Source organism: Cyrtonyx montezumae, unplaced genomic scaffold (genome assembly GCF_038088225.1).
Source record: "Cyrtonyx montezumae isolate F1298 unplaced genomic scaffold, pur_monq_1.0 scaffold_18, whole genome shotgun sequence".
In the NCBI taxonomy this organism is placed as follows: Eukaryota; Metazoa; Chordata; class Aves; order Galliformes; family Odontophoridae; genus Cyrtonyx; species Cyrtonyx montezumae.
The window spans coordinates 1595550-1621762 of record NW_027071914.1 but is presented as its reverse complement, the minus strand read 5'-3'; the positions used below and the strand labels follow the sequence as shown (position 1 = coordinate 1621762).

General features: G+C 47.8%; 2 protein-coding genes across 5 annotated transcripts in view; both read right to left on the bottom strand.

The window, feature by feature from the left end:
* The window catches only part of LOC136047376 (protocadherin gamma-C5-like), a 118955-nt gene that overhangs the window by 58121 nt on the left and 34621 nt on the right, over positions 1-26213 (bottom strand). The window contains exon 1 of one of the 4 annotated variants that reach the window (XM_065734425.1): positions 16752-19250. The exons of the other annotated variants lie outside the window; for them this stretch is intronic. Within the exon in view, the coding sequence (XP_065590497.1) occupies positions 16752-19178 (2427 nt within the window). The 5' untranslated portion in view covers positions 19179-19250. Of the gene's footprint in view, positions 1-16751; positions 19251-26213 lie in introns of those variants that run through there. 4 annotated transcript variants of the gene reach the window in all.
* Positions 1761-6686, bottom strand: LOC136047724 (protocadherin gamma-A2-like). The gene is made up of 2 exons (XM_065735019.1): positions 4228-6686; positions 1761-1883 (listed from the first exon to the last, which is right to left on the bottom strand). Exons 1-2 carry the CDS (start codon positions 6673-6675, stop codon positions 1761-1763), a joined length of 2571 nt encoding a protein of 856 aa, XP_065591091.1. The 5' UTR covers positions 6676-6686.

Here is a 26213-nt window from a genome sequence, read left to right as displayed (position 1 = left end):
TCCATCACAGCAAATATTATTCAACATGATATTCTAGTGGTGAACCCATATCAAGCATGCACCCCAGCATTTGCATACTAGAATAGATTTCTCCACACTTGAAAATTGAGCATTCAAACGGTCCTCCTTCCTGCATGACCTCTTCACCTACAGCATCCCCAAGTCATTGTCATATATACTTTCTACCATTCCCTTTAATATTTGTTGATAGCAAACAGTATCAAAGCACCAGTTACCCATCCATTTCTCCACTGTATCAACCCACATCATGGCCTGCCCTAAACAGATCTTCAAGCAGAAAGGCGGTGAAAAGTTTAGATGGGAAATATACATGGGCAAAGTAATGTTCCATTTTAAGACCATCTCACACTAAACGACAAGCATATGCCCAATCAAGATGAGGTCTGAATGTGGAAAGATCACAAAATTTCAGGAATCTGTCAAAACCAACTCACTATTGGAAGCACGCAGGAAAAATGGAACCATAGAATCAAGCCTCTTCTCATGGGACCTTTGGACGTTAAATTTTTTGAGAAATTTTACCTCATACTATTTCACCTCCAGATTCCTATCTCCTCAAACAGAAATACCTATCTTGGGGTGATTGAGATCTTGTCAAAGGAAGAAAGGAAGGATTTCCCCCAGTACAACATTTGAAATCGCTCTCCAACATGTCAATAACCAGATGGCAATCCTCTTCCTACAGGAAGACTAAACAGCAAAAATTTTAAGTCTGGATCCCACCACTTCCAAGTGAAAAAATACTGTCCAGAAATGGGAAAAAAATCCTTCAAGAAAACAAAGTCATGAGAACGTAACGATGACAATGAAGAAACTCTATATCACAAGGTTACAAGGACATTGGAAAGGATAAATGAGGTTATCCATGAGAATTAAAAAACATTCTAATAATGAAGAATGATGCTACATAAAGAAATTTAGGCCAAAACCTTTCTTTTCTTTACTTACATGGACAGGGACAATGGGATTGTAACGTAAATGGCACAGGCACCTGGTAAGAGACTGAGCCACTGCCCTGCCAGAACTACACTGATAAATACATAAAATTTTGGCATCTAAAACAATTGAGGCTATGTATGGACAGTACACCGCCAAGTTGTACAACTGCAAAAATCTTCTCCAATTTGAGGGCTATCAACCACAAGGAATACCCAGCATCAGTCCTAGAAAACATAAATATCAACAACATGAAACCTCATGAAGCGAATGAATCAGTCCCCCACTGAATAAGGAATTGGCTGGATGGTTGCACTCAGAGCTGCAGTCAACAGCTCAGTGTGAAAATGGAGGCCAGTGATGAGCAGCATTCCTCAGGGACTGATGATGAAAGATTCAACACAAGCAAGCAATGTGCGAAAGCATCACCAAAGGCCAAATGTATCCTGGGTTGCACCAAGAGAAGTGTGACCAGCAGGACGAGGAACGTGATTCTGCCTCTCTACTCAGTCTCTGTGAGATCCCACCAGCAGTAGTACATCAAGTCTTGGCTTCCGTAACAGAAGAAGGACATGGAGCTGTTTGATCAGGTCCAGAGGAGGGCCATGAAGATGAGCAGAGGGCTGGAGCACCTCCCCAACTAGGACAGGCTGAGAGAGCTGGTCTCTTCAGCTTGTCAGTGGGATCTCATAGTGGCCTTCAAGTACCTGGCAGACCTACAGGAAAGCTGGAAAGAGTCTTCTTATAAGGGCAGGTTGCAGTAAGGGGTTTATAAAGGACTTTATACCTGCAAGACAGTAGGTTTAGACTAGACAGATTTTAGGAAGAAATTCTTTATGGTGAGGGAGGTGAGACACTGGAACAGGCTGCCCGGTGAGGATGTAGATGTTCCCACCCTGGAAGCACTCGTGGCCAGTCTGGATGGGCTTTCAGCAACCTAATCTAGAGGGAGTTGTCCCTGCCTACAGCAGGGGGATTGGAACCAGATGATCTCAAAGGTCCCTTCCAACCCAAACCACTCTGTTTCTAGCATTCTATGATCACATTAAAGTCACACAAATAGGCACTTATGGACAATACAAAGGAAAAAATAGAAATGAACCAAACAAATGCATTCATCAATTAAAAATTCCAAACAAAGTAGAACCAGAAAGAACAAGAACACCTATTGCCTATACAGGTACAACAGACGCAAGCGGTACTCTTTCATATCTGCCCTGTCACAACAGATGTCATTCTTTCAGGTTGAAAATCATTAGGGAATAAGAAAAGAAAGTCGATAACTCCTAGAGTAATGCTGATAACAAAATCCTACTGTTACTTCAAATGGGAAAGAAAAAGTGGCTCATATCAATGTGCACTGTATCAGTGCCGCAAGTACAGCATCCTATTGCTCAGATTTCACACAAGCTGACAGCAAGATAACCAAAAGTGAGACTTGCAACAACCGTTTCAACTAGACCAACTTTGTGAAACGACAATTCTATTCTTAATTCTTCCTATCCAAAGAGTGAATGAAATCACTGCTGTGGAAGGGAGCAGAGAAGGATAAAGAATAAGCTCTGAACGTGGAAATTATAAACTGAGTAACTTGGACAAGGACAAAAGGAAAAGGCAATGTAATAAGTCAGTATTTATACTACTCTTTAACAATGAAACTGCTCTCCAACTCATCAACAATCAGATGTCAAACACCATTCTGTGGGAAGACTGAATTGTAAAACATTCAATTTTGGATACAACAGAACAGTTGCAGCTTCCATATCATGTGTTTGCTACATGCACACTGGAGAGGTTTCACGTGGGGGTTGTATGCCATTCCAGGTAAAATAATAAGAATATGTTTTCCCACAAACAATTAGGGTGAGATATTCAATTCCAGTGATCTGTCACTGCCTCTAATGACAATGAAATGAGGACTTCTTTGGAAAGAGCACCAATCTGAGCACCAGGTATGAAATTAAACTGTACCTTCTCTAAACCACGCTTATCACCTATTTCACAGGCTTGACACTAGACTCTTACCCTCTTCTCTCAGTATTCATAGATTTCACTTCAACGATCAACAGTAGCAGCATTTGGGACTATTGTAATCACAGTCAACAACTTTTTTTAATGACATTTTACAGAAATCTAAGAATACAGAATTCTTCACGTTGACAGCATTAAATATTCAAGGCACGAATGGAAACGGCTCCCCCGTAGCTCATCTATAAATGATTTTCCAGTCTTGAAAGGGTTATCAGCTATAATGGGTTCTTCCTTTAGAATTTGAAAGGAAACAAGGCAAAAATGTTGAATATATGTAAGTGGTGAGCAACATTGTCACTGCAGTGACAACACTCTTGGATCTGCCCAAATATAATGAAACTAGACATTAAAATGATAAAACCCGAACGTTGCAGTTGCTATAGAAAGAGTAAGCAAAGATAAGCCAGGGTCGATTGTTATCAGGACATAGATAAAAGACCGAGAAACAGCAAAATACATTCCCTACTTCCCTCACAAGCCATTCACACAAATCATTCCAGAGCAATTGATACACAGTTCCAACTGTGAAGATTGTGTTTGATTGTGATCACAGGCAAATTGAAATAGTCAAAAGATGAGTAATTACTCATCGGTATGCGGACTACTGAGTGACGGCCTGAACCAGTGACGGAGCACCTGAAGGAAAGACCCGGTCAATCGTGGGAACAGAGGTGACGGCATTCACCCGTGCGACCGGAAGGGGTCGCTCCAGTCCGCGCCTAGAGCTCTTTAAGGGCCTGCTGCAAATGAGGAAGGACCGCTTACTGGAGATCCCTACTCTGAAGTTTTTTTCTCTTCAAGCCTAGAACTTTGCGGATCAGTGAGTATTCATTTCTTTAAACCTACTGCAACATCTGCTTATTTCTGATGGTCCCTTTGCCTTTACACTCATGAAATCATAAAGCCCATTCTTCAAACACAGTGCCAGCAGCTTGAGATGTACTGATACAGAAAACCTAATTATAAAAAGGCATTCAAAAAACAACTGAACAAGCTGAAAGCAAACTGGGGATATCAGTAGCAAAACACAGGGCAAACTTGGAACGTCAAGTGCAAATCCCTGCAAAATATAGCGAAATGGGAAGGAAGCTTGTACTGCCAACATCCATGTGAGCAAAAGAATTCTGGAAGAAGAGTGAGGGGAGAAAAGTGCTGCGAAGGAGAGCCAAAGCCCCGAGCGAGAGATGGAGGGGAGTGAGGGAACCGAGATGTGGAATCCGTCTCGGTTCGACAACTCACCGTGAGTGCGTCGGTGCCGGCGGCGCGCTGGGGGGCAGCGTGTTCCCCGCGCAGCGGCGCGGGCTCGTCGGGCGGCGGGAGCGTGTCGCAGCAGCTGCCGGGCGCGCAGCGCAGCTGGCTCTTGCGCGAGTCGGCGGTGAGCGAGACGTCGTGAGAGTAGGAGCGCAGGAAGGCGCGGACGCCGTCGATGCCCACGAAGTGCGAGGCCGGGACGCCGCGCAAGGTTCCGCTGGGCGGCGGCGGCAGCCGCGAGCGGCGCCAGCGGCGGAGGCGCAGCGCCAGCAGCAGCAGCAGGAAGGCGAGGAAGAGGCAGGACACGGCCGCCACGGCCAGCACCAGCCAGCGCGTCAGGCTGCCGGCGGGCTCGGCCGGCGCCGCGGCGCTGCCCAGCTCCGAGAGCAGCTCGGCCACGCTCTCGGCCAGCACCACCGTCAGCGTGGCCGTGGCCGACAGCGCCGGCCGGCCGCGGTCCTTGACCAGCACCACCAGGCTGTGGCGGGCCGCGTCGCGGGCCATTGGCGAGCGCGCCGTGCGCACCTCGCCGCTGTGCAGCCCCACGCGGAACAGCCCCGGCTCCGTCGCCTTGGCCAGCTCGTACGACAGCCACGCGTTCTGCCCCGCGTCCGCGTCCACCGCCACCACCTTGGCCACCAGCGCGCCGGGCTCGGCCGAGCGCGGCGCCAGCTCCACGCCCGCCCAGCCCGAGACCGCGCCCGCGCCCGCGCCCGCGCCCGAGCCCGGCGCCGGCGGGTACAGCACCTGCGGCGCGTTGTCGTTCTCGTCCGCGATCAGCAGGCGCACCGACACGTTGCTGCTGAGCGGCGGCGCGCCGCCGTCCTCCGCCCGCACCCACAGCTCCAGCTCGCGCACCTCCTCGTAGTCGAAGGAGCGCAGCGCGTACAGCGCGCCCGTCTCCGCCTGCACCGACACGTAGGACGAGAGCGGCGCGCCCCGCAGCCGCCCCTCCCGCAGCCGGTAGCGCACGCGCGCGTTCTGCCCCCAGTCCGCGTCCGACGCGCGCACCGTCAGCACCAGCGCGCCCTCGGCGTTGTTCTCGGGCAGCCGGGCGCTGTAGCGCGCCTCCGCGAACACCGGCGCGTTGTCGTTCACGTCCAGCACCCGCAGCGCCAGCACCGCGCTGCTCCGCAGCGCCGGCGACCCGCCGTCCGCCGCCCGCACCGTCACGTTGTACTCCGACGCCTGCTCGCGGTCCAGCTCCCGCGCCGTCACCACGCTGTAGTAGTCGTCCAGCGCCCGCTCCAGCCGGAACGGGACGCCCTCGCCGAGGCTGCACCGCACCTCCCCGTTGCCGCCCGAGTCGCGGTCCTGCACGTGCACCAGGGCCACCACCGTCCCCGGCGCCGCGTCCTCCGAGATCTCGCTCAGCGCCGACCGCACCGAAATCTCGGGCGCGTTGTCGTTCACGTCCGTCACCGAGATCGATACCTTCGCTGTGTCAGAAAGGCCACCGCCGTCTCGTGCCTGAACGAGAAATTCGTAGGTGTCTCCTTCTTCGAAATCCAAGTTCTTCACCAGCTCGATCTCTCCCGTTTCTGGTTGCAGCTGGAAGAAATCCGCAAAGAAATCCATTCTCTTCTTAAACGAATACTGTACGTCTCCGTTGGTTCCGTCGTCGGGGTCGGTGGCGGTGACGCTGAGCAGCGTGGAGCCCACGGGCACGTCCTCGGGCACTCGCACGGTGTACACCGCCTGGCTGAAGGCGGGCGCGTTGTCGTTGGCGTCCAGCACAACCACGCGGATGCGCGCCGTGCCCGTCCGCGCCGGCTCGCCGCCGTCGCTCGCCGTCAGCAGCAGCTCGTGAAACGCCGCCTCCTCCCGGTCCAGCGCCTTGGTCAGCACCAGCTCGGGACGCTTCTCGCCGTCGGCTCCCGCCTGCACGGACAGCGAGAAGTGCTCGTCGCCACTCAGCGCGTAGCTCTGCAGGGAATTAGAGCCCATGTCCGGATCGTGAGCTTCAGCCAACGGAAATCGGGTTCCTACAACAGTCGTTTCACTGATTTCCTCCTGTACTAGGACTTCTTCGAAGATGGGCAGATTATCATTAATGTCCGTGATTTCCACTTCGATTGCGTACACCTTCATCTCGCCCTCCACGATCAGCTCGCAGCGCAGCACGCATTTCTCCAGCATCCGGCACATCTGCTCCCTGTCTATCCTCTCGGCCATCACCAAGTGTCCGCTGTTGGCATTCAGAGCGAAGTACTGCGTCCTGCCTTGGGACACAACTCGGGCGCCGCGGGCGCGCAGCGCCGCCATCTCCAGCGCCAGGTCCTTGGCCACGTCGCCCACGAACGAGCCCTTGGGCAGCTCCTCGGGCACCGAGTAGCGCAGCTGCCCCCACGCCGCCTCCCACGCCGCCACCAACACGCAGCACAGCAGCAGCGCCCGCCGCCTCCGGCCCCAGCGCCCTTCTCTCGCCGCGCACATCTCCCGCACGGCACCAACCGCCGGCACCTCACTCTCGCCGCTCCGGCGCCGCTCCGCCTCCCGATTCTGCTCCCGCTTCCGTCTCGCTTTCTTCTCCGGCTCCGGATCTCCTCTCGGCCGCCGCCGAGCGCTCTCGCCGACCCTCCGCTTTACCGGAGCACCGCGGGGCCGCTCGCAGTCACAGCGAGAGAGCGAGCGAGCGAGCCGGGCCGCAGCGGGCGGGGCTGGCTGCAGCGCTCCGCTCCTTCCTCTCCTCTGCGGTGAACAGCGGCGCCCACAGCCGCCGCCCGGCACTGCACGCACGGCTCCACCGAGCGCCGCCGCTGCCTCTGCCGCGGGAACCGCCGGGACCGTACAGCTTTCGTGCGATGCACTCTCTCCACGTAGATGATACCTTCTGCATTTTCTACTTCCTCACTTCCTTCTTCCTCCTGTCGGCTGAAGCAGTCTTTCCTGTTAATAATTGTTCTCCCGGCTTTTTCTGGCAGATAAGCGTTATTACTTTCTTTTTTTGCTTTTTCATTTCTAACACATATGAATTCAGGTCTCTGAACTCTCTAATTCCATCTCTGAACTATTGGAGTCTTCTCTTTTTTTTTGCAACAGCACCATCACCACCCTGTATTCCTTTTTTTTTTCTTGTATTAGTTCTGCAGTGAAGTTTTTCTTGAATGCCATGTTCATCCATGATAGCTGTTGTTTCCATTTCAAAACCATCTCTCTGACTCATTACACATAATAATGGAATCCAAGCTATGCTCTTTTTTCATCGTATTTGTGAGTCGAATTCGCAGTCCACGTATTTTCTCCTTGGATGGTTGAGAAGTCCACAGTTTCATGAGTCCTCTGAAGCCTTTGCCCTGCACCTCTATTCCTCCAAGTACTGAAGACAGCTCTTAAGAGCTGGGGACTGTTGGCCACAAGCACTCTAATCTGATTGGCACCACGTTTCAGTGTAGGCAGTACAGCACAAGGGTATGAGAGCTCTTGAGTTTATGCAGTGCTTAACGACCTTCTGCTGCCTCTTGAATGTATTATTGGGTTGAAGAGCTTGAGTATGTTGTGACAAAACTCCTTATTTTAAAGCAGAAGTTCAGCCATTTCATTTTTTTCTGACTCTAAGTATGAAGAAAAATCTCCACCTATCTGAAGTGAGGTGAACTATTGAGATGTGCATTTACATTGACACAAGTTTGCTTCAAAAACTCAACACCCAGAGCATTTCTTGTCAGTTACACTTCAAGCTGCATCTTCAGCAATGGGTAGAAGACCATGACTGTGTGCTCCAAAACTCCCTCCTGCAATGCAATAGCTCAGTCTTTTCAAATATTTCTGGTTCTAATTATAAAGAACCAGCTGCTCCACTTGAGGGACACTACTGTGGTGCACGGTGGCATTGACACAACTTTGCCTTAGGAAGTTATATAGCAGAGCACTTGGAAGTCACTGAAAATTCAAGCTGCATCTTCCTATGCCATGATTTTACATCCAGTGGCTTTGGTTGAAGGCTCATGCAGAGATTTTCATTCGAGATTACCATGTCATGGCAGAATAAAGGACCTTAATGAAAAACATACAAACCTTAACAAAACACAAGGAATCAAAACATGGTACAAGCAAACACTTTACTGATCCCTCTGCTGTCAGTGGTTTAATGACTGGTTAGGCCCAGTTCCATGACAACTGGTGTGGGGGACCCATGACCCAGGAAAGTGGAAGGAGGAAAGGGAAAAGGGAGATGGGCCTGGAAACAAGACAGCAGCAATGATCTGAGGAGGAAAGAATTTACTAAATAAGATATAAGAAAGCAAATTAACACAATAAAATACAGTATAATTGGAGTTGAAGCTAATAAATAAAATGAGTGAGTGTCTGAAAAACCCAAGGCCTTGTGCTTGAGACGGCAGCGAGCACCTGCTCCTGGGTCAATCCAAAAGGAAAGAGAGTATCTCGTGACACACAGTTTTTATCTTTCCCTCTGAGCAAAAAAAAATGTTAAAATACAAAGCAACACGAAGTCCACTGGGGAACATAGTTCTTCTCTTCTGAGACATGTATACCCATAACTATCAATGATCAGTGGATAAGAAGCATTAACTCTTTAATTCTCAATGCACTACATGATGTTATGATGTGGAATATCAATACCAAAAATCATAAAACCATGACATCTATCTTCCTGTTTCAAGGGCAGACTTGATGCTCTTTGAATTGCCTGTGAGCACTGTATCTCAGTTGCAAGAGAAATGATCTCTAGCCACCAGGAAACCTGGACATGTACAACTGAGCATCTACACAAAAAGGACAGAGAAATAATTCCTCCTGATCTCTGTCTGAGCAGCCTGCACCCATTGATTCCCTCTGTATATCTACACTCCGGGGAACTGAAGCAGTTGAAAACTCCAATCTTGCTTTCTATTCACTTAAATTTCTGACCAGGTACCTACTCATACTCCAGAAGAAAACACCTTAGCACTTGTTGTGCGGGAATCCTTGTCCCATCAGAGACATGAATCCAGGTGTACATGCAGGTGTAATATGACAGTGCTGTACAGGACCTGGTATTGCTCTAGAACAGTGTTTGTGGTAGACAATTCCACACAACATTCTTTGGTTCCTATTTGCATTCAAAGTCATAAAATCTAGTGCCTACAGAAGCATTCTATCTCTTTCACTTCTCATACCTACTTTACATATACAGCTTTTCTAAGCACATTATTCATAGAATCATAGAATCGTAGAATCATAGAATCAAAGGGGTTGGAAGGGACCTCAAGAGATCATCGAGTCCAACCCTCTGCCAAAGCAGTTCTCTACACCAGGTCACAGAGGTAGGCATCCAGGTGGGTCTTGAGTATCTCTAGAGAAGGAGATTTCACAACCCCCCTGGGCAGCCTGTTCCAGTGCTCCGTTACCCTCACCATAAAGTTCTTCCACACATTTGTGCAGAACCTCCTGTGCTGCAGTTTCTGTCCATTCCCCCTTGTCCTGTCTCCACACACTCCTTAAAAGAGTCTGGCCTCGCCACTTTGTCCTCCACACCTCAGATATTTATAAACCTGAATCAGGTCCCTTCTCAGTCTTCTTCTCTCAAGATTAAACATACCCAGTTCACTTATCCTTTCTTCATAGGGGAGATCCTCCAGGCCCTTTACCATCTTTGTAGCCCTCCACTGGATTCTTTCCATGAGATCCCTGTCTTTTTTTGAACTGGGGAGCCCAGAACTGGGCATAGTACTCCAGATGAAGCCTCACCAGAGCAGAGTTATTCTTATTGAAACTAACAGTGGTTTATAGGCTGGTTCAGCCCAGTGTCTAATTGGAGTGAAGGGATGTACAGATCCATGCCCCAGAAGAAGGGGGAAAAAAAATCGAAAAGCAGTAGGTAAATTGTCTTAAAAACAAAACATTGACAACAAGCTAAGGGAGAAATCTAATTTACTAAATAGGACAGTGCAATGCAAGATGACACAATATAATTCAAAAGACTTGGAATCAAAGCAAAGAAATGAAATATATGACAGAGAGTGAAAGTGTCCAAAAGCAAAGCCCTTACTCAAATGCTGAACACAAGACAGGAAGGAAGCACACACCACAGGTCTTGGCATCAGATGTGAAAACAAAGAAAAGTCCGAACTAAGCCTCCTTAACCTAACAGATTTCCAAACACTAAGCCAAGCTCTAACACACTGCACTCTGAAGTCTTTGTCAGCACCAACGACAGTATCCGCATATCTACTGCATGTCAGACAGTATCAAGAGCATTTGACTCACTGACATTGATTTGGAAGAGAAATACATCCAACTCTTAGCCTTGACAGGTGTAGACATTCCAAATATGGAAAAGACACCTGCATTTCTGAAAGTCTCACAGACCTTTCTGTCTTTTAAGTTACACACCTGCAGCAAAGAAATAAAAAAGGAACAAAAAACAGATACCCACACCAGCTGTAACTCTACTGAAGTCTCACGCTAGCGGCTTATGTGAGCAAGGCACATGAACAGATAACAGATTCCTAAAGGAAATTTGAATTAAAAAACCCACAATTTTTCCTTCTTTTTTGGAACTCAACATGTATTCATTGACATAAGATCAGAAACAGATATAATTAGTCAAGAAGGGCATAGAAGCATTCAAAGAGACATGTGGTGGAGAAATTCCTCAAGAGAGAATAAGGGTCTTCTCTGTGGACACTAAAATTCAATCCCCCAACACCTGGAAATCAATGTGTCTTCAAGCTACAGATGAGGCCCAAAACACTTCCCCTAAAGTACACAGTACTCGATTTCATTTAAGGAAAACTTCAACATTTCACATAAACTTCCAACTCTCCATCTCAACTCCTGTGAATATGAAACTTTAATTGAAAATGAGCTCATATGGGATATTCTGAACATTATTTTAGGAAACATCGAGGGATTCAGTCACAGTTTTGTCACGCAGAACATTCTGTCTTGATGAGTTTGTTGAGATTTGTTCAAGGAAGGTCAGGTGTTTCTTCAATGCAGCTGAATTGTTTCCAAATGCCCTGTTCAGAAAATGGGAAACTTGAAACACATTCTGGGAAGAAAGGCCTATAAACACAATTACAGCTATGAAGAAACTCCATGTCACAATGTTACATCTAGATACACAAGAGGCTTCACGCAAGGTTTATAAGCCGTTTGAGATATATATTATCATTCTATATACAGTTATCATTCTATATACAGAGACAAATTTTGTCACCAGAGGATTACCACTGCAGTGCAAGATGTTGAAACTGGGAAAAAATGGTGCACATATACTGCAGGTGTTGGTACCAACTGTGAAATCAAACCGCTATCCACGCAGTATCACTGCTGACCCACCTGCTGTCCCCATTCAAAAGCAGACACTCAACATCCTTGCTTGACATTCACAACCTTTACTGGTACCATGGATACACCCAGCTAAAATCTTTTCTTTGGCTTCTAATAAGAGCATGTCATTCAGTGTCACTCTAAGGAAAATTAAGCACACCCATGTCCTTTTCCTGGCTGTTGTAAACATTTAAGTCAGGCTGTCCAGTTTATTGGGGGCTCTCTTCCCACTATGGCTGTGTTTAAATTTTGACAACAAACAAGGCAAAACTGATAAGCAAAACTATTAATTACCACTCTTCAGATCTCATTCTTTATTCATGGCAAATGTAATTTGAGATGAAGTTAAAGTGATGAACCCACGAAGTGGCTCTTATCATGTGCTCTAACATAGTTTGCTTCATTCCTGTCAGGTCAAAGGTCAAACAATCCTCTTTCCTCCACAACTTCTTTACATGCAGCATCCCCAAGACATTCCCAAATCATACTCCTATGATTGCCTTCAATATTTGTTGATAAGAAACAAAGGACCAGTAGCCTAGACCATTTCTCTACCACATGTGCAAAGAACATGACAGGGGTAGATACAAAGACATTTCTTCTCTCAACATATCATCGTGCAGAGAACTTGTTAAGAGTTTCAATGGAAACCAGAGGTTATTATACATAGAGTCACCAAACTTCAGTTTCAAGACTACCTCACCCAACACACGCAGCATCTGTGTGACTGGGAGGTTATCCAACCCCGGCAAAAATGCAAAACGTAAGGTGGCAGTCAAAGCATGTTAATTGGCAGAAGCATACAGAAATAAAGAAATCATAAGATTAAGCCTCTTCTCATGGGCCTATTTCAGAAGTTAAGGGCTCTGAGAATCTATACCCATAACAGGCAGCCATGAACAATGTAGACATGTCTGTACCACTTTCCTGTGTAGCTAGCATGCCACAGGGCTGTGGGATGTCGTGGGTATATGCAGTGCTTGATGACCATTTGCTACATTTTGATTATAACAATATGAAGAGAAGCATGGGTGTCTTCTCCAAAACTACCTCTTGCAAAGAGGTAGTTCAGTCATATTTCTGGTTCTAAGTATAAAGAACCAAATGGTACACTGGAGGGGGATTACTGCAATGCGTAGTTGCACTGACACGGCTTTGCCTTAAAATGCAATCTCACAGAGTGCTTGGAAGGCAATGGAAATTCATGCTGTATTTTTTATATGTCATGATTTTACATCCAGACTCACTGGTTGAAGGCACATCTAAAGAAGACTGTCATTCATGATTGCCACAAAAAGAAAAGAGGATTAGTAATGTAGGCATTACTCTTGACAAAACACTTGCCATCAAAACATGGAACAGCCAAATACACCTCTGACCATTCCATAATCATCTTTCATGGGCAGCCGGTTGCTCCTGTAATGATTGGGTACCTCTAAGTTGCAAGAAATTCTCTCTGAATTTTGGAAAACTAAGACAGGTACAAATGACCACAATGATGAAGAAATAATTTCTGCCATTATTTGACTGGGAAGCCTGCACCCCTCAGTTTCCTTTGCTACAACTGCACTCCTGTTGAAAACACTGTCCTTGCTTTCATTTAACTTCATTTAAATTTCTCACCACATAACTACCCATACGTCAGAGGAAAGCATCATGGCACTTGATGTGAAGGAAACCATATCCCATCAGAGACATTCATTCTGCTGTACATGCACGTGTAATATGCACTATATAGCATCTGGTATGGCCCTACATCAGTGTTTTCAGACTTCTTCCACCCCAGACATTCATCTGATCTTCTCTGCCGTCAGCATTTATAGATGTTGGTACCTGCTGCTGCATTCTATCTCTTTAACTTCTCAGACCTGCTCAACATATGAAGTTATTGCCAAATATATGATTCTTAGGAAACCAACACTGCCTCTTATGACAAACATCCAGAATCAGCAGAAGTAGAGCTGGTCTTGGCACCAGATGTGAAAGCAAAACCAGACGGGAAGGTTTGCTTTCAAAAGGTCCGGCAGAGCCTTCTTAACCGAACAATTTTCCAAACTCTAAGCCAAGCTCTCATGCACTGCTCTCTGAAACCTCTGGCTTTTTTCATCACCACGGACAGTATCCACGTTCCATATATATGTTTCATCAGACAATACCAAGAGCATTTCATTCACTGACACAGTTTAAAAGAGAAGTATCTCCAAGTCTCAGCCGCGACAGCTCTACGCATTCAAAGTATGGAAACAGCTCTTTCATTTCCACAAGTCTAACAGACCTTCCAATCTTTTAAGTTTTATGATGACTGCAGAGAAATAAATAAGGAAGGAAGGAAAGAATTTTCCACACAATTCTCTTGCATTCCACCCCAGCTGTAACTCTGCCGAAATACCCAGCTAGTGACTTGTGTGAATAATGCACATGAACGGATAACACATTAATAATAAAATAAAATAAGCCCTTACCATTTTTGCTGCTTTTTCAAATTTGACAGGTGTACAAGGGCATAAAGTCAGGAAAAGCTATAATTAGTCAAACAGCACAGAGAAGCATTCAAAGAGAAATGTGGTAGAGAAACTCCTCAAGAAGGATTAATGGTCTCCTCTCTGGGCAATAAAATTGAATCCCATAACATCTGGAATTCAATGACTCTTTAAGCTACAGGTAAGGCCCTCATCACTTCCTTCAAAATAAACAGAAAAGGATTTCATTTTATGAAAACTTCACCACTTCTCATAAAGTTTCCAATTCATCTCATCATCACAGCTCATCTCCTATGAATATGAAACATTAGAAGAAGAAGAGTTAATACAGATATTTTTTTCAAATTATTTCTGGAGACCATAGAATCACAGAATTGCTCAGGTTGGAAAAGACATTCAAAATCATCAAGTCCCATTTGAACCCAACCATAGCAGGTTAACTCCAGCAACCCTAATAAAGAGTGATTCAGTCTCAGTTTTGTCACACAAAATATTCTGTCCTGATCTGTTTGTTGAGATTTTCACATGGAAGGTCAGGAGTTTCTGCAATACAGCCATATCGTTTCCAAATGCATGTGCTCCATCCAGAAAATGGGAAATGTAAAACGGCCACCCTGGAAACATTGACCTGTAAACAGAATTACTACTATGAAGAAACTCTACATCACAGTGTTACAGCTAGATACACGAGAGGCTACAAACACAAAGTTTATAAGCCATTAAAATAGGCGTTATCATTCTATATACTAAGACAAATCATATCACCAGCAGATTACCATTACCATGGATGACACACAAACTGGGAGAAAACAGTGCGTACATACTACAGGTCTCGACATCAGCTATGAAATCAAACCATTGTCGACACAATACCACTGCTGACCCACCTGCTGTCCACATTCAAATCCAGCCACTCACAATCCTTGTTCTGCACTCCCAACCTTTTCTTTAAGCATGGATACATTCAACAAGATGCAGTATGTCAGCTCTCACAGCAGCATGTCATTCAGTGACAGCTAAAGGAATCTCAAGCATGTCCTAGTCTTTTTCCTGATTGATGTAAATTTTCAAGTCAGGTTATCCAGTTTATTGAGGGCGCTCTTCCACACTGCAGATTTAATTTAACCTTTGGTAACAAACAAAGCAAAATTGACAAGTGAAGAACCAATAAAGCAGTTCTTACCATAGCAATTACCATCTAGCAAAGTCTGCTCCATTCCTGTGAGGACAACATTCAAACAATCCTCTTTCCTCCACGAGTTGTTCACATGCAGCATCCCCAAACCATTCCCAAATAATACTCCAAGGACTGCCTTCAGTATTGATAACAATGAGCTTCAAAGGACCAGTTTTCATAGATTCATAAATTCATAGATACATTAGGTTGGAAAGAACCTACAAGATCATCTAGTCCAACCATCTTCCTATCACCATCCCTACCCTCTAAACTACTAAATCAAATCCCTCGGTACCTCATCTAAACGCTTCTTGAACAGCGCTAGGGATGGTGCCTCAACCACCTCCCTAGGCAGGCCATTCCAGTCCCTGACCACTCTTTCAGAGAAAAAAAATTTCCTCAAATTTAATCTAAATCTTCCTCGGCACAACTTGTGGCCATTCCCTCTCATCCTGATTATTTATCAGGGAGAAGTGGCCCACCCCCTCCTCACCACAACCCCCCTTCAGGAAGTGGTAGAGTGCAATAAGGTCTCCTCTGAGCCTCCCTTTCTCCAGACTAACCAATCCCAGGCTTCTCAGCTGTTCCTCATAAGACTTGTGCTCCAGACCCCTCACCAGTTTTGTTGCCCTTCTCTGAACATGCTCCAGGGCCTCAATGTCCTTCTTGTAGTGAGGAACCCAGTACTTGAGGTGCAGCTGCACCAGAGCTGAGTACAGGGGGATGATCACCTCCCTGCTCCTTAGGTCATCAATAAAGATATTAAACAAGATGGTTGTTTACATTTGTCCAGATAACAGTTGTCGAGAACTGTTTTCCGAACATTTCTCCAGAACGTCTCTCTATCATGACACAGCCAGCACCTGCATGACTGCAAGGTTATCCAACCCTGCCAACAATGCAAAATGTAAGGAGGCAGTCAAAGCAAGCTCATTGTCAGAAGCACACCGAAATAAAGAAATCAAAGGATTAAGCCTCTTCTCATCAGCCTATTTCAGAAGTTAATATTTCTGAGAATCTATACCACATCTTGTTTTATCTTCCTCTTCCCTTTTCCACGAGAAAAAATAATATGGAACGATTTGAGAACATGTCAACGGAAGGAAGAATTACTTGTAAAACAACACTTCATTTCCCAATATAAGAGCAGAGACCAGAAACAAAACAAAAACAAAACCAAAACGAATATAAGAAAACGAGAAAAATTTTGCTGTCAATAGCAGGAATAGGACGGTGGAAGAAGAGGGGAAACGTGACGCCGGTAAGAATTAAATGCCCTAGCTACATCCGCAAGCCGAAAAAAACCGAACATTAAGGCGACAATGAAAGATGAAACCACTTCAAAGAAGGCGATAAGAATGTATCGACACGTCCTACAGTACTGCACCGTTCCTAAAACTACCCATTAGAGACGGTGACAACACTGTGCAAATTAGGGGCGTTAACAGCAAACATCTGAGTCAGAGAAGAGAGATGAAGGGGAAACGCGATAGGGTAAACAGTCAAAGGCCCGGACGAGACACGGGCGGACAGGGAGGGAGGCGGGAGATGGGATCGGCCACGGTCGGAGCACTCACCGTGAGGGCGTCTGTCTCGTCGGGCGGCGGGCGGGCCGGGAGCGTGTCGCAGCAGCTGCCGGGCGCGCAGCGCAGCTGGCTCTTGCGCGAGTCGGCGGTGAGCGAGACGTCGTGAGAGTAGGAGCGCAGGAAGGCGCGGACGCCGTCGATGCCCACGAAGTGCGAGGCCGGGACGCCGCGCAAGGTTCCGCTGGGCGGCGGCGGCAGCCGCGAGCGGCGCCAGCGGCGGAGGCGCAGCGCCAGCAGCAGCAGCAGGAAGGCGAGGAAGAGGCAGGACACGGCCGCCACGGCCAGCACCAGCCAGCGCGTCAGGCTGCCGGCGGGCTCGGCCGGCGCCGCGGCGCTGCCCAGCTCCGAGAGCAGCTCGGCCACGCTCTCGGCCAGCACCACCGTCAGCGTGGCCGTGGCCGACAGCGCCGGCCGGCCGCGGTCCTTGACCAGCACCACCAGGCTGTGGCGGGCCGCGTCGCGGGCCATTGGCGAGCGCGCCGTGCGCACCTCGCCGCTGTGCAGCCCCACGCGGAACAGCCCCGGCTCCGTCGCCTTGGCCAGCTCGTACGACAGCCACGCGTTCTGCCCCGCGTCCGCGTCCACCGCCACCACCTTGGCCACCAGCGCGCCGGGCTCGGCCGAGCGCGACGCCAGCTCCACGCCCGCCCAGCCCGAGACCGCGCCCGCGCCCGCGCCCGCGCCTGCGCCCGCGCCCGAGCCCGAGCCCGGCGCCGGCGGGTACAGCACCTGCGGCGCGTTGTCGTTCTCGTCCGCGATCAGCAGGCGCACCGACACGTTGCTGCTGAGCGGCGGCGCGCCGCCGTCCTCCGCCCGCACCCACAGCTCCAGCTCGCGCACCTCCTCGTAGTCGAAGGAGCGCAGCGCGTACAGCGCGCCCGTCTCCGCCTGCACCGACACGTAGGACGAGAGCGGCGCGCCCCGCAGCCGCCCCTCCCGCAGCCGGTAGCGCACGCGCGCGTTCTGCCCCCAGTCCGCGTCCGACGCGCGCACCGTCAGCACCAGCGCGCCCTCGGCGTTGTTCTCGGGCAGCCGGGCGCTGTAGCGCGCCTCCGCGAACACCGGCGCGTTGTCGTTCACGTCCAGCACCCGCAGCGCCAGCACCGCGCTGCTCCGCAGCGCCGGCGACCCGCCGTCCGCCGCCCGCACCGTCACGTTGTACTCCGACGCCTGCTCGCGGTCCAGCTCCCGCGCCGTCACCACGCTGTAGTAGTCGTCCAGCGCCCGCTCCAGCCGGAACGGGACGCCCTCGCCGAGGCTGCACCGCACCTCCCCGTTGCCGCCCGAGTCGCGGTCCTGCACGTGCACCAGGGCCACCACCGTCCCCGGCGCCGCGTCCTCCGAGATCTCGCTCAGCGCCGACCGCACCGAAATCTCGGGCGCGTTGTCGTTCACGTCCGTCACCGAGATCGACACCTTCGCCGTGTCGAAAAGACCACCGCCGTCTCGCGCTTGTAACTCCAGTTCGTATGAGTTCCATTCCTCGAAATCCAGGCTGCTCAGAAGTTTCACAGCTCCCATGTTCGATTCGAGTTGGAGGATCTTCGATGCTGTATCGGTGGCTTTCTTTAAATAATATTTAATGTCTCCGTTGGTTCCGTCGTCGGGGTCGGTGGCGGTGACGCTGAGCAGCGTGGAGCCCACGGGCACGTCCTCGGGCACTCGCACGGTGTACACCGCCTGGCTGAAGGTGGGCGCGTTGTCGTTGGCGTCCAGCACAACCACGCGGATGCGCGCCGTGCCCGTCCGCGCCGGCTCGCCGCCGTCGCTCGCCCTCAGCAGCAGCTCGTGAAACGCCGCCTCCTCCCGGTCCAGCGCCTTGGCCAGCACCAGCTCGGGACGCTTCTCGCCGTCGGCTCCCGCCTGCACGGACAGCGAGAAGTGCTCGTCGCCGCTCAGCGCGTAGCTCTGCAGGGAATTTGAACCCATGTCCGGGTCTTGAGCTCCGGCCAGGGGAAATCGGGATCCTACGGTAGTCGTCTCGCTCATTTCTTCCTGCACTAGGACTTCTTCGAAACTGGGCGTATTGTCATTGATGTCCGTGATTTCCACTTCGATTGCGTACACCTTCATCTCGCCCTCCACGATCAGCTCGCAGCGCAGCACGCATTTCTCCAGCATCCGGCACAGCTGCTCCCTGTCTATCCTCCCGGACGTCACCAAGTGTCCGCTGTTGGCATGCAGAGCGAAGTACTGCGTCCTGCCTTGGGACACAACTCGGGCGCCGCGGGCGCGCAGCGCCGCCAGCTCCAGCGCCAGGTCCTTGGCCACGTCGCCCACGAACGAGCCCTTGGGCAGCTCCTCGGGCACCGAGTAGCGCAGCTGCCCCCACGCCGCCTCCCACGCCGCCACCAACACGCAGCACAGCAGCAGCGCCCGCCGCCTCCGGCCCCAGCGCCCTTCTCTCGCCGCGCACATCTCCCGCACGGCACCAACCGCCGGCACCTCACGCTCGCCGCTCCGGCGCCGCTCCGCCTCCCGATTCTGCTCCCGCTTCCGTCTCGCCTTCTTCTCCGGCTCTCTCTCTCCTCTCGGCCGCCGCCGAGCTCTCCCGCCACCCCTCCGCCTCGCCGCAGCACCGCGGGTCCGCTCGCAGCCCTTCCGGACGCCGACACAGCGACAGAGCGAGCGAGCGAGCCGGGCCGCAGCGGGCGGGGCTGGCTGCAGCGCTCCGCTCCTTCCTCTCCTCCGCGGTGAACAGCGGCGCCCGCAGCCGCCGCCCGGCACTGCACGCACGGCTCCACCGAGCGCCGCCGCTGCCTCTGCCGCGGGAACCGCCGGGACCGCACAACTGCCGCACGATGCACTCTCTCAGCAATTTGGTTTCACTGTAAGCATTTAGATTTTAGCTACCTTTGTCTTCTTCCTGCTTACGACAGGATCTTTTCTGCTATTAACCGTGTTCGTGATCAGAGAGATAGTAGTGTGCTTCTGTGGACCTTCTCCTTCCTTCCTGAACTACATTTTCTTCTGTGTTCTCTGTACTGTAGCTAATATCCTATATTCCCTTAAAACTTGGTCGTTTCATTTCAACGTTGAGGTCCATCATGATGGCTTTTCCTGGGGTCTGTTTCTCTTGGATAACAGAACTTCGTGCATATTTCCAAGTAGAACTGGCAGACAAGATCCAAAACCAAGCATTCTGTTCTACCTGTGTGCTCCAATTAACCAGCAGCTTCCTTGGGCGGTCTGAGAAGGCTGTGCACTCACACTAAGACCTTTCTCCAGAGAAGTGAAACAAATGATGTTGATCTGCATTTAATTTCCATTTATCCTCTTCTTGGAATATGAATATTCATGCTTTCTTTTCTTCAGAGCAGTAAGAACCACAGACAATACTGCTGTGTTTGTGCTATTTCCAATACATGAGAAAATGAATTGACAATAATGTCCTTTGTAAATTACAATCCATTTTAGTTCCACCTGCTAATATGTACTGCAGAAGCGCACTCTGTACCATGTTTCTTGCAGTTTTCCTTGAGTGAGAGCTTCGCTGCCTCTTGAAGGAGAACTCTTGATGAAATACTGCATTCAGTATTAACTTCACATTGTTTTGTTTTTTTTTTTTTTTTTATATTGACATTCTACACAGAACCGCTTCTGTCTCCACACAATTCAACAAATGGAACTTCCCTCTCACACACTGTATGAAGCCTACTTCCAAAATCATATTCCCCTGTGTCAGGATGCATCAATAAGCCAGTAGCTCCCCACATCACACATCAAACCCCTGCCATGGAGAATTCCATTCTGGACTGTCTCCGCTGAGCAGCTCCCCTCATACAATAGTTAAGATATTTCACAGGTAACAGCTGCACTGGAGACTTCTTTTATCTTGGTGGAAAATATGTCACAGGTCAGACTTCTTTCTGAACAAGAAAGTCAGATTGCATGTCATGTCTGCTGCGTGCCCAATGAAATAATGAACGAAGCAAGGAAAAAAGCACCAGCATGGATGTGACAGAGAAATAATTACTGCCATTCCTTCACCTCTGGACAGCCTTGAATGATTGTTTTCCTCTGCTATCACTGCAGCCTTGGTGACTGGAACAATTGAATACCTTTGTCTTGATCTCATATCACCTACATTACTTCCAACAACATATTGACTCACACACCAGAAACTAACAACACTTAGTTTAGTATGAAGGCACCAGCAACCTACAGTAGATAGGCATGCAGGTCTTCATGAAGTTGTACAATGAGATCACCCACTTGGATCAGTTGCTGCTCTAGTTTTGCATTAGCAGGGGACGTCAGTGACCACATCACTCTTCTGCCCTTCTTTCCCTTTGGCTTCTTAAATATCAGTCCCTCTTGATGCATTCTTCCACACCTCAGCTCTGTTTCCTCCTGCAGCTTTTGCCAAATACTTCCAAATACAAGATTCTTGGGGAAGCATCACTGCCTCCAAGGACAGGGATACCGGGATCACAGCAGAAATTGCAGGCCTTGGCACCAGGGATGAAAGCATAACTCTGCCCAACCATAGACATCTTAACACAGTAGTTATATATTCTCTAAGTCGAGTTTTCATCTCCATACTCCACAATCAGATATTGTCAGTGTCGTGGAAAGCATCCACACACTAATGGTATCTCTCTCACTGCAGGCACATTCCATTCACTGACATTTAACTGATGGAGAAATATATTAAAGACTGAGCCTTGACAGCTGTCAATGTTCAAGCTCTGGATGGAAACCACTCCCTCATTACTACAAGTCTTATCTCTTCCAGTTCTTCCAGGCTTATATCCACAGTACAGTAATGAAAATGGAAGAGAACACTAAGTATCTACACATCTCCAGTACTCCAAAACACATGTAACACTCTTGAAATGCCCAGCTAGTGGCTTACATGAGCAACAGATACAAAACAAAATAAACTGGAAAATAAACAAATAACAACAAAGCCTTTCTACATGGATAAAATTCTAGGAGCGGGTACAGATCCACAAGTAGGAAAGGAAGCATTCCAAGAAATTACATGAGTTTGATGTCACAGCCTTCTCTGCAGGCACAGAGTCCTTCCACAAAGCACAAGGAAGTCACTGTGGACCTAAGTTGCAAGTACAGCCCCATTGTCATTCTCTGGACTGCAGTGTACATGACATCTTCAGGAATAGTCACCAGTTATCACAGAGTAACTAGCTATGGGCCCTGCTCACCTCTGATGAATATGAAACTTCAAATGTTGAAGTGTGACCACAGGAATCTTTCCCAACTACTTCAGTAAACTTTGAGGGATTCTGCTTCATTCTTGATTAACAGAAATTGCTGACTTCAGGTGGTTGGGACCTTGCCAAGGGAGGAAGGAAATCTTGGAACGCAACCCTGCCATTTCCAAGTCAAAATCCCTACCCAGAAGTTGGATATACCAACCGTAACAATACCCTGGGAACAAAGGAAACAGAGCTGAGGAGAAATTCTGTCACATGATAGCTTCTTATAGATGGATTAATGGGGTTTCACACAAGAAGTATACTATGCTACAGGTGTGCATCATCACTCTATATGCACAGTAATTGTGAACATCCATTATCATCAGAAGACTACTGCTACCATTCAAAACAGTGAAAAGGAGATAAAAATGTGCAGAGATGCTGCAGGTCTTGGCACCAACTATGAAATCAATCCATTGTCCACGCAGTATCACTGCTGACCCACCTGCTGTCCACATTCAAGTCCAGCCACTCACCACCCTTGCTCTGCACTCACAGTCTTGAGCTGCTCTAAGGACATCATTCAAATTTTACCCATCCATCAGCCACGGGTGAGAGCATTCCATCCACTGACATGTCAAGAAAACTTTTGTATATTCAAGTCCTCCTCATCTGAGACATGGTTTCATCTTGATAACAAAGAAGGCAAGACAGTGAAAACAACTGATGGGAAGCACATCACGATCCCTCGTTAGACATCACACTTCCATCACAGCAAATATTATTCAACATGATATTCTAGTGGTGAACCCATATCAAGCATGCACCCCAGCATTTGTATACTAGAATAGATTTCTCCACACTTGAAAATTGAGCATTCAAACGGTCCTCCTTCCTGCATGACCTCTTCACCTACAGCATCCCCAAGTCATTGTCATATACACTTTCTACCATTCCCTTTAATATTTGTTGATAGCAAACAGTATCAAAGCACCAGTTACCCATCCATTTCTCCACTGTATCAACCCACATCATGGCCTGCCTTAAACAGATCTTCAAGCAGAAAGGCGGTGAAAAGTTTAGATGGGAAATATACATGGGCTAAGTAATGTTCCATTTTAAGACCATCTCACACTAAACGACAAGCATATCAAGATGAGGTCTGAATGTGGAAAGATCACAAAATTTCAGGAATCTGTCAAAACCAACTCACTATTGGAAGCACGCATGAAAAATGGAACCATAGAATTAAGCCTCTTCTCACGGGACTTTTGGACGTTAAATTTTTTGAGAAATGGTACCTCATACTATTTCACCTCCAGATTCCTATCTCCTCAAACAGAAATACCTATCTTGGGGTGATTGAGATCTTGTCAAAGGAAGAAAGGAAGGATTTCCCGCAGTACAACACTTGAAATCGCTCTCCAACATGTCAATAACGAGATGGCAATCCTCTTCCTACAGGAAGACTAAACAGCAAAAACATTAAGTCTGGATCCCACCACTTCCAAGTGAAAAAATACTGTCCAGAAATGGGAAAAAAATCCTTCAAGAAAACAAAGTCATGAGAACGTAACGATGACATTGAAGAAACTCTATATCACAAGGTTACAAGGACATTGGAAAGGATAAATGAGGTTATCCATGAGAATTAAAAAACATTCTAATAATGAAGAATGATGCTACATAAAGAAATTTTGGCCAAAACCTTTCTTTTCTTTGCTTACATGGACAGGGACAATGGGATTGTAACGTAAATGGCACAGGCACCTGGTAAGAGACTGAGCCACTGCCCTGCCAGAACTACACTGATAAATACATAAAATTTTGGCATCTAAAACTATTGAAGCTATGTATGAACAGTACACCGCCAAGTTGTACAACTGCAAAAATCTTCTCCAATTTGAGGGCTATCAACCACAAGGAATACCCAGCATCAGTCCTAGAAAACATAAATATCAACAACATGAAACCTCATGAAGCGAATGAATCAGTCCCCCACTGAATAAGGAATTGGCTGGATGGTTGCACTCAGAGCTGCAGTCAACAGCTCAGTGTGAAAATGGAGGCCAGTGATGAGCAGCATTCCTCGGGGACTGATGATGAAAGATTCAACACAAGCAAGCAATGTGCGCAAGCATCACCAAAGGCCAAATGTATCCTGGGTTGCACCAAGAGAAGTGTGACCAGCAGGACGAGGAACGTGATTCTGCCTCTCTACTCTGTCTCTGTGAGATCCCACCAGCAGTAGTACATCAAGTCTTGGCTTCCGCAACAGAAGAAGGACATGGAGCTGTTTGATCAGGTCCAGAGGAGGGCCATGAAGATGAGCAGAGGGCTGGAGCACCTCCCCAACTAGGACAGGCTGAGAGAGCTGGGTCTCTTCAGATGTACAAGAGATGGCTCCAGTGGGATCTCATAGTGGCCTTCAAGTACCTGGCAGACCTACAGGAAAGCTGGAAAGAGTCTTCTTATAAGGGCAGGTTGCAGTAAGGGGTTTATAAAGGACTTTATACCTGCAAGACAGTAGGTTTAGACTAGACAGATTTTAGGAAGAAATTCTTTATGGTGAGGGAGGTGAGACACTGGAACAGGCTGCCCGGTGAGGATGTAGATGTTCCCACCCTGGAAGCACTCATGGCCAGTCTGGATGGGCTTTCAGCAACCTAATCTAGAGGGAGTTGTCCCTGCCTACAGCAGGGGGATTGGAACCAGATGATCTCAAAGGTCCCTTCCAACCCAAACCACTCTGTTTCTAGCATTCTATGATCACATTAAAGTCACACAAATAGGCACTTATGGACAATACAAAGGAAAAAATAGAAATGAACCAAACAAATGCATTCATCAATTAAAAATTCCAAACAAAGTAGAACCAGAAAGAACAAGAACACCTATTGCCTATACAGGTACAACAGAAGCAAGCGGTACTCTTTCATATCTGCCCTGTCACAACAGATGTCATTCTTTCAGGTTGAAAATCATTAGGGAATAAGAAAGGAAGTCGATAACTCCTAGAGTAATGCTGATAACAATATCCTACTGTTACTTCAAATGGGAAAGAAAAAGTGGCTCATATCAATGTGCACTGTATCAGTGCCGTAAGTACAGCATCCTATTGCTCAGATTTCACACAAGCTGACAGCAAGATAACCAAAAGTGAGACTTGCAACAACCGTTTCAACTAGACCAACTTTGTGAAACGACAATTCTATTCTTAATTCTTCCTATCCAAAGAGTGAATGAAATCACTGCTGTGGAAGGGAGCAGAGAAGGATAAAGAATATGCTCTGAACGTGGAAATTATAAACTGAGTAACTTGGACAAGGACAAAAGGAAAAGGCAATGTAATAAGTCAGTATTTGTACTGCTCTTTAACAATGAAACTGCTCTCCAACTCATCAACCATCAGATGTCAAACACCATTCTGTAGGAAGACTGAATTGTAAAACATTCAATTTTGGATACAACAGAACAGTTGCAGCTTCCATATCATGTGTTTGCTACATGCACACTGGAGAGGTTTCACGTGGGGGTTGTATGCCATTCCAGGTAAAATAATAGGTTTTCCCACAAACAATTAGGGTGAGATATTCAATTCCAGTGATCTGTCACTGCCTCTAATGACAATGAAATGAGGACTTCTTTGGAAAGAGCACCAATCTGAGCACCAGGTATGAAATTAAACTGTACCTTCTCTAAACCACGCTTATCACCTATTTCACAGGCTTGACACTAGACTCTTACCCTCTTCTCTCAGTATTCATAGCTTTCACTTCAACGATCAACAGTAGCAGCATTTGGGACTATTGTAATCACAGTCAACAACTTTTTTTAATGACATTTTACAGAAATCTAAGAATACAGAATTCTTCACGTTGACAGCATTAAATATTCAAGGCACGAATGGAAACGGCTCCCCCGTAGCTCATCTATAAATGATTTTCCAGTCTTGAAAGGGTTATCAGCTATAATGGGTTCTTCCTTTAGAATTTGAAAGGAAACAAGGCAAAAATGTTGAATATATGTAAGTGGTGAGCAACATTGTCACTGCAGTGACAACACTCTTGGATCTGCCCAAACATAATGAAACTAGACATAAAAGTGATAAAACCCGAACGTTGCAGTTGCTATAGAAAGAGTAAGCAAAGATAAGCCAGGGTCGATTGTTATCAGGACATAGATAAAAGACCAAGAAACAGCAAAATACATTCCCTACTTTCCTCACAAGCCATTCACACAAATCATTCCAAAGCAATTGATACACAGTTCCAACTGTGAAGATTGTGTT

Excerpts from the sequence above, each read along its gene's own strand:
- LOC136047724 (XM_065735019.1), bottom strand. The coding sequence starts at position 6,675 with ATGTGCGCGGCGAGAGAAGGGCGCTGGGGCCGGAGGCGGCGGGCGCTG. Across the intron at positions 1,884-4,227 it reads CCGGCACCGACGCACTCACG|CCCATCCAGACTGGCCACGA; the intron begins GTGAGTTGTCGA and ends GGTTGCTGAAAG.